The sequence below is a fragment of the Theobroma umbraticum genome, unplaced genomic scaffold, assembly GCF_002168275.2.
Source record: "Theobroma umbraticum cultivar Fairchild unplaced genomic scaffold, ASM216827v3 scaffold_55.0, whole genome shotgun sequence".
Classification (NCBI taxonomy): domain Eukaryota; kingdom Viridiplantae; phylum Streptophyta; class Magnoliopsida; order Malvales; family Malvaceae; genus Theobroma; species Theobroma umbraticum.
Window position 1 is genome coordinate 3,735,800 of NW_018397270.1, and position 13,921 is coordinate 3,749,720.

The 13,921-nt window shown below is 34.2% G+C and overlaps 2 protein-coding genes and 1 pseudogene across 4 annotated transcripts; 2 read left to right on the plus strand and 1 right to left on the minus strand.

The window, feature by feature from the left end:
• The window catches only part of LOC110426425 (receptor-like protein EIX2), a 2,118-nt pseudogene extending 1,677 nt beyond the window's left edge, over positions 1 to 441 (plus strand).
• A 4,943-nt stretch (positions 442 to 5,384) lies between these two features.
• LOC149526551 (cuscuta receptor 1-like) lies at positions 5,385 to 6,213 on the minus strand. The gene is given in 2 exon segments (XM_089785256.1): positions 5,385 to 6,087; positions 6,089 to 6,213. Coding segments are annotated over 2 exon segments (828 nt in total).
• Positions 6,214 to 8,979: 2,766 nt separating this feature from the next.
• On the plus strand, positions 8,980 to 13,879 carry LOC110426463 (receptor-like protein EIX2). Of its 3 annotated transcripts, none has more exons than XM_089785252.1 (2): positions 8,980 to 12,405; positions 13,354 to 13,879. In XM_089785252.1, the coding sequence occupies exon 1, from the start codon at positions 9,005 to 9,007 to the stop codon at positions 11,909 to 11,911; it is 2,907 nt and encodes a 968-aa protein (XP_089641378.1). In that variant the 5' UTR covers positions 8,980 to 9,004; the 3' UTR covers positions 11,912 to 12,405; positions 13,354 to 13,879. The 3 variants fall into 3 exon arrangements, with proteins under 3 accessions (XP_089641378.1, XP_021297340.2, XP_089641379.1); XM_021441665.2 differs by having other exon boundaries at positions 13,378 to 13,879; XM_089785253.1 differs by having other exon boundaries at positions 13,507 to 13,879.
• The last annotated feature ends 42 nt before the right edge of the window (positions 13,880 to 13,921 follow it).

A 13,921-nucleotide genomic window follows, 5' to 3' on the forward strand; every position in this document is an offset into this window, starting at 1 on the left:
ATTTATCTGAGCCTACAAGGTAATGAGTTCAGGGGAAGGATACCAGCCAGCTTATGTCAATTAGCAAAAATACGGATCCTGGACCTCTCTCTGAACAGCATCTCTGGAACAATTTGACTGCCATGTCTCAAAAAGGAAACTCAAATGACATCATTGAACATGGTTATTTTTATTCAATACTAAAAGGGTCTGATGGTGTTACTAGTATTTTTGGTATAGGCAACTATGTTGAAAAGGCATGGGTTACATGGAAAGGAAAAACCTGAGTGTGAAAGATATCTTGGACTGCTTAGGATCATTGATCTTGCAGGAAACAAATTGGTTGGAAAAATTCCAGATGAGACAACAAGCCTTTCTGAATTGATTGTATTGAACTTATCAGGGAACAATTTCATTGGGCCAATCCCTAAAAATATTGGACAGTTGACACAATTAAGTTAAGGTATGCTAATTTATTACAACTTAAACTAATTTTTATCTTAATTTTCAAAACAAAATCTAATGGTGGAAGAAATTAAGTTCAAAAATAAATTAATCAGTATTATTGTTTGCAAATTAAAAGTAATTATGGATTAGATTACTGTTATTTTTTGTTGGATATCGATCATATAAGGTACATGCCAACTGTGTATCTAGTTTACTTTATATAGTGAAAATTTTTTAATGGACTACAATTCCATGGTTTTTCCCCTTAAAATTTAAGGGATTTTCCACATAAATCCTGGTGTCTTCTTTATATTTATATTTGCGCATTTATGCCGGTGATTGGTGCATTTTATAATTATGTCAAAGCTGAAACACTTCTTTGACAAAAAAAAAACAAAAAGCATATTATGTAAATCATAGAAAATCACTGAAATCAAGTTTGCCTATAAAAGATAAAGTTGTACAAAATAATTACCAAGAAAAAGACTATCTTTCTCATATATCAACTACAATTCTTTTACTATAATCCTTGTAAGTTATTCAATCAATAACTTTTTTATTTTGTGAGAATCTAATGGGCTTCATATAAAAAATTTACTATCCAAAATTATAACTAAATAATTCTAAAACATATAGTGCCAAAATTAGGAATTGATATGATCTCCTAAATTGAGTACTATTTGTTAAAGTACTACCTCCTTGACCTTTTCCTATAATAGTTTGATATCAACTGTTTACAATTTTATGCTTTTTATTAAATATTTTTAAAAGAAAAGTTTCATAAAATTTTTGAATGAAATCATTTTCAAGTATATAATAATTAATAAATTTTTTAATAAAACATTTAAAGTAGTTTAACTCAAAGGCGAAGAAGTTTAACTGGATTAAGATATTGTTTATTGAACAAAGAAAGTATGAAAAAACAAATCATTAAAAAGAAAAGATAATTGGAGGAAGTACCTCCATCTACTTGTAATTGGCACACTTGGAACATTTTAAATGTCAAAACAATTGTGATATGCGATAAAACTATTAGTAGTATTTATTAGATTGTTCTCAATTTAGTACACATAAGAACACGTATTGAACAAGTAATATGATAGTAAGTCCAAAATTGTATCCTACAGGGATTTGCTCCTAATTTTTCATTAAATACTAAAATTATGTTAGATTACTCTGATTCAAGTAACTCAATTTTATAAAAAATCAATTAAAACTAAATTCAATCAAATACTAAACTAATTAACAAAAACTTAAAAATTCATTAGAAAAAGCAATAAATTAAAACCTACGATTATGAGTTCATTCAACATTTCATCTGGCATCTGTAATGGTGATGTATTCTGGGTTGAAGTCTCTAATGGTTGTTAGGTTTGGTGATGTCTTCAATGTATGAATGTTTGATGTGCAGGAGAGATTTATGTTATCTTTCTGCATGGCATTTTTTACTTTATGTTTGATGCGGGCTATGGTGTAAGTCTCTTTTTACTTTATGTTGTCCCATTCATATACTCTTAGTTCATTTTTCTTTAATGTGTCGTTCTTGACCAGGCTTTGCATCAATAGTTTTCATTCTCAATAAAATGATCAAATTTTCCTAAGAAAAAAAAAAACTGATAAGCTAGGTTCATCTCTTTTTGATGAATACTATATGTTTTGGAAAATTATATATATTTTGATGAATGTATGCTTAATTATATGAAGTTAATTTTTCCGATTCTCTTTGCATCTGGTTATGACCTCCATAAGGTGTGACCTTGGGTTGGTAGATGGCTGCCACTCAGGAATACGACACTGGGTGTGTGGGTGTTTACTCGTGGGGATGGGTAAAACAATGGTCCTACTGTGTAAGAGAATTTGGAGTTGAAAGACTAGTATTAAGCTTACCAATTTCAAAGCAAAGCTGAATTGCATGTTCTGTTTAACGAATACAACAAATGATTTAAAAAAAAAATGTATCCTTGATGACATTTTCATCTTTTATGGTACCCAGCTTATTCATTGTAATACGAATTAGTATAAAACAGAGGTTACTAAACTTCCAGAATTGCAGCTCTGCTAATTCCTTTGTTGTGGAGGCAATTGTTTACATCTATTAGCCGTTCCACCTAGTCCCCCAAACTTCATGACTTATTCCATGGCAATTCTAGTGGTAAAATACATCAAACCATAACAAACAGAATCCAAAACGTTGGTCATCTTGCTATGGTCAGCATCAATCAAATTGTAGCTCTCATTCACACCTAACCTAGATTACCAGGATAATTCCCACTACCCATTGGCGGTATATGCTTAGTTGTTGTAAGTAAGTACTTATTGTCCCATCATAATTAACAACATCTGCTCCCAGAGCTAAACAAGTAAAAATCTCCTTTGGCTAGTGTCCAACAGGTGTGATTATGTAGTCCCTATGAGTCACTAACCACCAATTACCAGTCACATCATCCTATACTAGACACAAAGACTCTTAATTCAATTTTAAGTAATAAGCATACCAATTTGACGAATCTGTCAAAAAAGGAAAAAAAAAAAGCTAGTGATTATGATATCCCACATTAAATATTAATGTGATTGTTAAGACTTATATGATAATTCAAGTTTATCAGTACTAGCAACTTGAGCTTAAGCTTTTAAAGGTCACGTGATTTAGACCCAAAAAGTTACTGGGTCAGTGGTTGGATTTGGTTCATTACAAATGATATTAGAGCCTGCACCAATCTGATGTGGGATTGGACATTCCAATGTGGGTTTTTCACATTGCTCTGATAAGATCTTGGTCCTATGGATGTAATGCATGGCCTTGCTGAGGACATCAAGGATTTGAGTGGGTGAGATTATGATATCTCACATCAGATATGAATGTGATTGTTAAGACCTCACTACTAGCAACTTGAACTTAAACTTTTGAGGGTCACGTGGTTTAGGCCCCAAAAATTATTGAGCGAGTGATTGGACTTAGATCGTTACAGTGATATGAACAAAAAATCAACCATATTGCTATTAATGGCCAGAAGAGCTTTAATTCCCAATGTACAAATGAAAAACAAAATGGAAAGTTGGAAACCAAGACATCCAATTAAACTTGGGTTTTGCTAAAACTTTTCCTAAATGCCATAATTAATGTTATTTTATAAAGAAAGAGTATCATCGTTAGTGTCCAACAAATCAATCGTATTGCTATTAATGGCCAGAACAGCATTGGGAGTAACTATATTAATCATAGATTGCTGCATTTTAACACGAACATGTGTTTGTAAATGGATCAAATACAAACTGAGACAATGTTTAATAACTTAATCGATACCTTGGTGTCCAACATTATGGAAATGACTTTGTCTTCAAATTGAGCATTGTATTGAGATCAATGGTTTTCTGATAAGGAGCATGATCCTAATGGGACATATTCAATCGAGCGACATTGATTCCAGCCTCAACCAGTTTCCATATCATATGAGATGAGCTCGTCCAAAGACCGATTGTGCAAACAATCTTGGTTTTTTTCCAAGCACTCGAGTTCATTTTCACTTAGCCAGAAGTACCACTGGTTAATTGTCGAGTTCAACTGAGATTAATAAATGACTTTATTAATTCATTATTATTAATATTAATAAAATTTATCTATTTGGTAAATATATGAGATTTCTAATTGTATCAAATGACTTCAAAAATATTCTTAAATAGAGGCCGTTAGAGTTTTGTCTGCCATTCCAGGAATTTAGTAAAAGCATCAAGAACAAGACAAGTACCTATTCAAGTTCAACCGAAGAAGTAGAGCCAGATAAAAAGTAGTTGATCAGATTTGCTAGTATATTTAATGAGTTTCCATGGCATTGGAGTTTCAAAGTCTTCAATTGACTAAAGAGAGACGGTTGATGTTCTGATACACAAGGAACCTCCATCAGAACCTAAGAAATAAAAACAAAGGAAAAAACATGTGAATTTCAACCCAAGCATGCTCAGTAAGAAAAGCGCAATCATGGAGATGCAAAGTGGTCAACATGGAAAGATTGAAACATTCTAGCAAAGGTACCTCCATAATATGTAACGATTCAAAGTTTCAAAGACAGAATGTGATGGATGATATTGTCTGGCAGATGGCTCAATCTGTCCTCATCTTTGTTTTCTTCTCCTTGTTTCTTGGTCTTCTTGTTTCTTCTTGCCATAAAGACTTCAAAACTTGAAAAGGACTCATAAGTATAGAGGATTAGACAAATATATGCACCAGAGAAAAGAAAAGTACTCTATTGTTGTACTGTCTCAAAAACAAAGTCATTCATATTACTATTCTATAGGTATTCGAATTATGTTTCAGATGACTACATATGTGGAGTGTTTACTTTCAATCAATTTATAAAGTCGAGAAAGAGATGGCAACAGCAAGAAAATAGAGAAAGCATGAGCATAGCAAGATGAATATCATCAGGCGGGCCTCTAAGCCAACAACTTATGTTGTTTCTTATGATTTCATGTAGGGAGAACAAGATCTTAAAACCAGATGTAAACACGCAACACTTAATGTAAACTAAGGGCAATGTTGCAACTTGGAGTCAATGAAGAACCAAGAATTCTGCAGAAAACAACCAGATTGTTTGCAAGCTTTGAACACACACTCAAAGCCCATAGTAACTCAGAATAACAAGTTAGAAAATATATTAAAACCAACCGTCAACTTCAAGGAGAAGAACAGAGAATTGAACACAAACACAGAACCATCAAAACAAGAGGTTACAAGCTTCCTTTAAACAGAACAGGTAAAAAATGTCAAAAACAGAGTTTCAACAGAGGCAGGGAGCTCTGTTGAAAAAGCAAAATCGACAATCCCATTGACGAAATCCATGACTCGTCCTACAACCATTTTAGCAAAATAGTTGACTAAAAGAAATTTACTTCAACCAAAAGATGAATTCAATTCAATCAAAAGAAATTTACCTCGTCCAAATGTTCACAATTGACGACAGCTAAGCCCTTGTCTTGAAGATATATAACTCAAGAAAATTGCCCACAATTGAGAAGCGACAGGCAATGATGCAATCCTCAATGAAAGAAAACCACGCTTTTCGCCAATATGGATTTATGTAAAGGACAACAAAGATTTCCAATAACACAACTGCATATGAAACCAGAAAGCTTACACAGAAAACATACGTGCTCGGTAAACTGCCTTCTCTTTCCTCATCTGATGCAGTTGATAACGTTGGTGGCAAATCAGTTTTGGAGCAATTGTTATGCAATGGAGGTCCACAGAAAAGAGGGTTTCCCTCGTAACTGCTTTCATCAAATGTCCCAAACTGACCTTTTCTTTATAGAGTACTACCTGACAAGTTGCTGTGTGCCATGCTGAAAACCGCTAGAAAGTTCAACTCAGCTAGTTGCACAGGGATTCTACCACTCAAATTGTTGTAAGAAAGGTCCAAGCTCTCAATCTGATTAAAATTTGAAAACGATGAAGGTCTAACTCCCGTCAAGTTATTGTGTGAAAAGTTTAATGAATGGATTTCACTCAACTTTCCCAATTCAAGTGAGATTTGACCAGTTAAGTTGTTACAGGATAAATCAATTGTGGACATTTCCTTAAGAATGTCACCTTCATAATAGGAAGAGCCATTCTTTGTCGTAAGCTGTAACTTTTCTTTCGTGTAGCCGGCAGGATACAATCGTGATATAGGAAAATTGTAGTTTGGTTAATTCATGCCAATCCAATACATAATCTTCATCTATGGAAGACTTGACATAACTTGATGCAAGTGTTAAACGACCCAGACAAGAAGGAATAGGACCAGAAAGCATATTTTGATAAAGATTTATGATGCTCAAAAAGAGTTTGAATACTCTTTGGAATGATTTTATTGAGAAACCACTAGGGGTTTATATACAAGTTTCATTGTCAATATAAAAGGAAAAATAATCTATGCAATAAAGGAGAATTCCCTAGATCAAGCCTATAATTAAGAAAAATTACAATCAAATCAATTATAATAACCAAGTCAATCAAATCATATCAATTGAAATGGTAATCATGGTAAATTAGAATCAATAATTAAGATAGCCTTCATTACAAGGAATACAATTTGCATAACTCAACTGGGATTCTACCATCTAGGTGATTAGCCTTCAAAACAAGGACACTCAAAGCCAAAAGAGTGCCAATCCATTTTGGAATGTTGCCAGTCAAGTTTTTGCCTCTAAGATCTAATGTTACTAACGAAGAGCTGTTATGCAAAGCACGTGTTAATGGACCATTTAGTCTATTTCTGCTTAGGTGGACATGTTCTATGTTTGGTGGATTGAAACACGATGGTATAAAGTTATGCATATCATATTATATTCTGTTCTATTGTTACACTTTACTGTAACAATAATTTTAATAATATCTAAATGTTTGTTATGTGGATATGTACGTGTACTATTTTAAAGCTATAATAATAATTTCATAAAACTACACTCAAATCTTCTCTTCTTTCAAATTTGTACTTACCATAATATAATATTCTCTTTTAAATTAAATCTTCACTTTTTAAATGACTCATAAATAAGTAGTGGAATTAAGTTGGACTTGCAAACTACCATATTAAATAAGTAGGACATATATTAAATAAGTAGTTTCTTTTCGTTTTCATTTTTATGAGAAAAGTCATGATATGACAAATTGGGCAAAGTTCGTTCTATCCTTTTAAAGTCATGATATTGGCCTTACACTCTTTCACCTCATTCTTCCATCTAACTTCATCATATTTAACTGTAAAAATATAATTAAGATAGATGGAATTTACAATTCTAAAATGACAAATGGCCCAAGATTTGAAGGTCAAATAAAAACAGTATCCCACTGTTCTCAAAGCATGATCACTGCATGTTTCTGATTAAGCTCAATTTCGTAATTTTTCATATCATTATCCCAAAAACAGGTTAACTAAATTTGAACGCATGATGTCCTAAAGGTGACTTTGGCAATTGAGGGAAGTGGTCCATGGAGCAAGTCTGACTTGGAAATGCTTGAAAGGCTGTCACAATTCTGTAAATTTAGCTGAAAGAATGTGTTCTTAGCAAGAACTAAATCAAAAGAGTGTTTTTGGGGTGAAACATCCCTTGTTTAGATATTTCGATCAATAGTTATACATCAAATCAATGATGTGAAGAAATGCAATGAAGTTGGACTTTTGAACTACTCTATTAAATTTTAAGAGAAAAACAGTGAACGTCTTTGACAAATCAATAACTCAACTCAGTTCGTACGGTCCTTCAAACTAAGATTGTGAATTAAAATCCCCTCTTAACTTGATGTTGACACAGAAAATAATAGATAAGATTAATGGATTGTCCCTAAATTGCGTTAGAATTGAGATTTTCCTTCAAGTCTTAATTCCAATTGATAGTTAGAATTTCAATTGATGTCTTGTTTCCTGTCTTTGAGTTGACTAATGTATGAGAGTAAAATACATAAACACCCTTGACTATACTTTAAATTTAATTTTTGGAATAGAAATTGAAATGCTTAATGAGACTCTAAAACTAGATTAAAAACCATTTAGTTTATATGCTTAATCCGATGCTGATCATTAGAGGAGGGGTTTCTAATCTTAATTTCTGACATGAGCATATGATTCCTCTGGATGTTGATTTTGTTCCAGCTGTTCATTTCAATGGTTTTGAAATTGATTACAACTTTAATTATTTAGAGACAAGCAATTGATATATCAAGTTAACCATCATAGCAATACATAACTGAATGTTGGCTTTTACAATCCTTGATTTCATTATTCTGTCTTATTCCATTATTCTTCAATTATAAAAATATACATATAGAATCATGGTTTGTGCAATTCTAGACCTGCCATTGACCCGAGATTTGAAGGTAATGCTAAAATCAAAACAACATCCCACAATTCTAATCAGATTCATTCTTAGTGAATTGCAATTTACTAGTCTACTAGAATGAATATATATCTACTAAGGGTTTCTTACAATTTGTAATATGGACCATGAATGGGATGCCTTTTTATACCTTGGTTCTTCAGACAAATTTCTCTATCAACAATTATTTGTGCAATTTGCAAGCATAGTGGAATTAAGTTGGACTTGCAAACTACCATATTAAATAAGTAGGACTTATATTAAATAAGTAGTTTCTTTTTGTTTTTATTTTTTATGAAAAAAAGTCATGATATGACTAATTGTGCAAACTTCGTATTATCCTTTTAAAGTCATGATATTGGCCTTACACTCCTTTACCTTATCCTTCCATCTAACTTGTTCATTTTCAACTGTATGAATATAATTAAGATAGATGGAATTTACAATTCTACAATGACAAACGACTTGGAAATATGCTTGAAAGGCTGTTACATAAAGGCCTTGAAGAAACTCGATTACTTGATATTGGTTGACTTGACTTGACTTGATATCAAAGGAGATTTTTAATTCTACTGTTAATGTATAAAAAAATTATGTAGTATTATTTATTTTGGAAAGCACGAGTCAAATTTATTTCCAAACTCTTTGCCCAAGTTAGTTGTCTCGCAATTTCATGACAATCATCACAAGAATGCGCGGAAAGTGCAGGTCTTTTCAGATTCTACTGATGTTTCTTTGGCTTTGCCATAGCATAACAACTGCAAATGGCTTCAACCTAAGTGCCAAAGAGGATAACATCCGGTGCATAGAGAAGGAGAGACGTGCTCTCCTTATGTTCAAGCAAAGCGTTGTTCATGATCCTGGTCGACTCTCGTCATGGGGAAGCAAAGATGGAGAAAAAGATTGTTGTCTATGGCGAGGTGTCCGGTGTAGCAACAGAACAGGCCATGTAATCATGCTCAATCTTCACAATCCTCTGACCTTTGACGATGGCTTTTATGCCTATCAGAATAATCGTCTGAGAGGTACCATTAATCCTTCACTGCTTGAACTGCAACATTTAAGATATTTAGACCTTAGTGGAAATGATTTTGGAGGAAGTCTGTTTCCGAATATAAATGGCTCCCTAAACAGGTTAAGATACCTCGATCTTCATGACACTGCATTAAGTTCTGCTATATTGTATCAGGTTGGGAATCTTTCTTCTTTAAGGTATCTTGACCTTAGTTGGAACAACCTTAGTGAAGCCAAGGATTGGCCGCAACTACTCAACAAGGTCCCTTACCTAGAAGACCTGAAGTTGAGCTGGTGTAGTCTTCCGATTATCCTTTCTCCACCTTCCCTCACTAATTCTACTTCAACACAAATTTCCATTGATCTCTCTGGAAACGAACTTACTTCTTCCATTTACCCGCTGTTGTTCAATATTACCAGCAAAATTGTTGATCTTAGCCTCGATGAAAACTCGTTAGGTGGCTCAATTCCTGACTTTTTCAGGAATATGATTTCTCTGAAACATCTTTCTCTCTCGGTAAATAACCTTGAAGGTGATATTCCAAAATTCCTTGGGAACATATGTACTGTTGAAACATTATCCCTTGCAGTCAACAACCTCAGTGGATCAATTATTCCTGGGTATTTTGGGTGCCTGGAAAATTCATTGCAGTTTTTGGACCTATTTGTAAATAAGTTTCATGGTCCATTAGTGTTACCTTATATTGCAAGATTTTCTTCCTTAAGAGAGCTTCATCTAGCAGATAATAGATTAAATGGCTTTTTGTCAGGGACCTTTAACTTTAAACAACCTTCCAAGCTTACTTACTTACATTTGTCAAGTAACCAACTCAAAGGGACGTTGCCTGATTTCACAATATTTTCATCCTTGAAAGTTTTACTTATTAATGATAACCAATTGAACGGGGCTGTTCCTGAAAGTTTGGGATGCTTATCCGAGCTTGAACACTTGTACTTTGCTCGAAATTCTTTGGAAGGTGTGATATCTGAAACTCATTTCAAAAATCTCTCCAAATTAAGGTTTCTTGACTTGTCGTTTAACCATTTGGTTGTGAATTTTAGCCCTGGTTGGGTTCCTCTTTTTCAGTTACATCAAATTTATCTATCATTTTGCAAACTGGGGCCTCACTTCCCAAAATGGCTTCAAACTCAAAAAGAATTTGAAGATCTTGATATCTCTGGTGCCGGAATTTCGGATACTATTCCTGATTGGTTTTGGGACCTACCTCCACACTTATTATCTTTAAATCTCTCTCATAACCAAATGACTGGCATGCTACCAGACTTATCATCACTCAAGTTGAAGGAATTTCCTGGAATGGATTTAAGTTTTAACATGTTTGAGGGTCCGTTGCCAGTGCTTCCTTATAACATGACATCAATAATTCTTGCGAAGAATAGGTTTTCAGGATCAGTTTCTTCATTATGTAAGACTGCGGCTGGGTCTTTGAGCATTCTTGATCTTTCTGATAACCTATTGTCTGGAGTGCTTCCTGATTGCTTTTTTCACTGGCAAAACCTTAGTGTTTTGAATTTAGCAAATAACAACTTCTCAGGGGTTATTCCAACAACTGTGGGATCGTTGTTGTCAATTGAAACAATTAATTTGCGCAATAATAGCTTCTCTGGAGACTTACCTTCATCTTTGAAAAATTGCAATCGGTTGGCATTTTTGGATTTAAGCGAGAATATGTTTTCTGGAAGTATACCGGCCTGGATAGGAGAAAACTTGTTTTCTTTGATTTTTTTGAGTCTACAAGCTAATGAGTTTTATGGGAGGATACCTTCCAATTTATGCCAATTAGCAAATATACGGATTCTGGACCTCTCCCAAAATACTCTCTCTGGAGCAGTACCATTGTGCCTCAATAATTTGACTGCCATGGTTCAAAAGGGAGATCAGGATGATATCATTGGACAAGAATATTGGTCTTCAGGCGAAGCTAATGGTTTTGCTACAGGCTTTTATATTGCGGAGGCATGGGTTGGATTGAAAGGAAAAAAGTACGAGTGTGAAAGAAATCTTGGACTGTTTAGGATCATTGATCTTGCAAGCAATAAACTAGATGGAGAAATTCCAGATGAGATAACAAGACTTTCTGAATTGGTTGTATTGAACTTATCAGGGAATAATCTGATTGGGTTTATTCCTGAAAACATTGGTCGGTTGAAACAATTAGAATCACTTGATTTGTCAAACAACCAATTGTCAGGGCAAATTCCTAACAGCATAGCTGATCTAAATTTCTTGAGTTACTTGAACCTGTCATATAATAACTTATCAGGAAAAATTCCTTTGGGTACTCAACTCCAGTCCCTTGATGCTTCAGCCTTCATTGGTAATCAAGCACTGTGTGGGCCTCCAATTACACAAGAGTGCCCCAAAAAGGACACGTTTCAAGCTCAACCACTTGAAGAAGAGAGTGATGAATTCAATAGATGGTTTGATGTTGGAACGGGAATCGGATTCTTCATGGCGTTTTGGGGAGTTTTTGGCACTCTACTGTTGAAGCGTTCTTGGAGGCATGCATATTTTCGACTCCTGGATAACTGGACGGACTCAATGTACGTGACATTCATGCTGTGGTGTGCAAGATTGGAAAGGAAGTTCAAAAGTTAGAGACTAATAAGTTTCTACAAGAGGTCAGCGAACTTAACGTTTTTATGGGAAAAATTATATTCATACATGTTTTATTGTCTTCTATAAAAGCACTCGACCAAGCTCATCATGGTGGATGATATTTAACAAATGGTTTCAATTTCGAACATGTTCCGGCTCTTAGCTCCAATCCCTTGATGCTTCAGCCTTTATTGGTAATCAAGCACTCTATGGCCCTCCAATTACACCACAGTGCCCAAAATTAAGACGTTTCAAGCTCAGCCACTAGAAGAGAGAGATGAATTCAGCACATGGTTGTATGCTGGAATGGGAATCGGATTCTTCATGGCATTTTGGGGAGTCATTGGCACACTACTGTTGAAGCGTTCTTGGAGGCATGCATATTTTCGACTCTTGGATAACTGGACTGACTCACTGTACATGACATTCATGCTGTGGAGCGCAAGATTGGAGAGGAAGTTCAAAAGTTAGAGGCTACTAAGTTTCTACAAAAGGTCAGCAAACTTAACGTTCTTATAAAAATAAATATATTTATACTTGTTTTATAATAACACTCAACCAAGATCATCATGGTGGATGATATTCAAGAAATGGTTTCAATGTCAAACATGTTCAGGCAAAATTCTACTTCATGAATCTATAGACTAGCTATATGCATTAAAGTTCAATTTTTAATTAAAACCATTCAATTTATAAGTTTGATCTGATAGCAAGAATAAGTGAGAAGTATCTTGAAATTCACTCTGTGATGTGAATTTTGACTATCATAGTAAGTTGTAGCAATATCAGAGTTGTGAACTATGGATTCAAAAAGATAAAGAACATGGCACGCAGACATAGCTCCAGATTGGGATGAAATGCATTGTCTGTTGATGAATACTCTGCTTTTTCTTCTGCTTTGAGAAGGATGAATAAGTATGCTTTCAAATTATCTTCTTGTCTATGTGTGCTTATCTACTTGTTGATGGACAAATTCTGACGAAAACTTTGTTCAAAGTTTTCAGTTTGTTTTAAGACATTACATCTTCTTCTCTTATTACCTTTATATATTGATGTATTTGTAATCCTTGTGAGAGAAATATATAATTTTTCTTCACAAAATCACTGCATAATTAGATATTGATTATTACGGTCAAAGATATCATCAATCTTAAAATTCTTTTTAATACATATAAAATTGTTCGAGGAGAGAGTAAATTCGGATAGTGGACCTTATCCCTCTTCAAGAGGGATAATAAGTAATAACTAGCAGATAATCAAGCTTTATTCGTGACTTACTTAATCCCGTCTTGCTATAATACAATTATTCTTCTTAGTATCATAAGTTATATAATTTGTTTATGCTACAGAAACATAAATTAGGACTATGGCAACATGAATGTCTATGCTATGTATGCTTATAATCTTGCTAATATATTGGTTGTGCAAACTTTGTTTAATAGTTATGACATTGCCTGTTTGATCAGAGATTGGCATCCCAGATGAAAGATAGGAAAGTTATGATTATACCCAAAAGGGTAAACTAGTTGCGCATGCAGTTGGTGATGGGTCGAGTCAAGTTTGAGCAATGACGGTATGTCCGACTTTTTTGGTAGGCAATGCAGGACAGGACAGGAAGTCCTCTTCCCAGTTTAAACCATAGCCATATGAGGACAAAATGCTCTTCAGATCATTCAGGATAAATGCCAGTCAAGTCAGATCATTGCTGTCATATGTTCGGATATATGAGAGCAGAGAGTTCGTATTTGGGCAGGGTATGATGAGAGATCAGATTTTAATCCTGGGTGACCTGTTCAGCATGTGAGGGTACAGTGTTTGATGTGAATCCCCATCATCACAGCAGCTATTGAAGGTAAATTTACAGCACAAAAATCCAGAGATGCCATGGACACCAACCATACCGCAATATAAGTATTTGTTCTGCCTTACTTTCTTGGATTTTGATGTACTTAATCATAGGTGGTTTGCATAGAAATGTTTGTAATTAGAAAAATCATTTGCTCATAATTA

Bases quoted from the DNA above. Each gene is read 5' to 3' on its own strand.
- LOC110426463 (XM_089785252.1), top strand. From the start codon at position 9,005: ATGTTTCTTTGGCTTTGCCATAGCATAACAACTGCAAATGGCTTCAAC.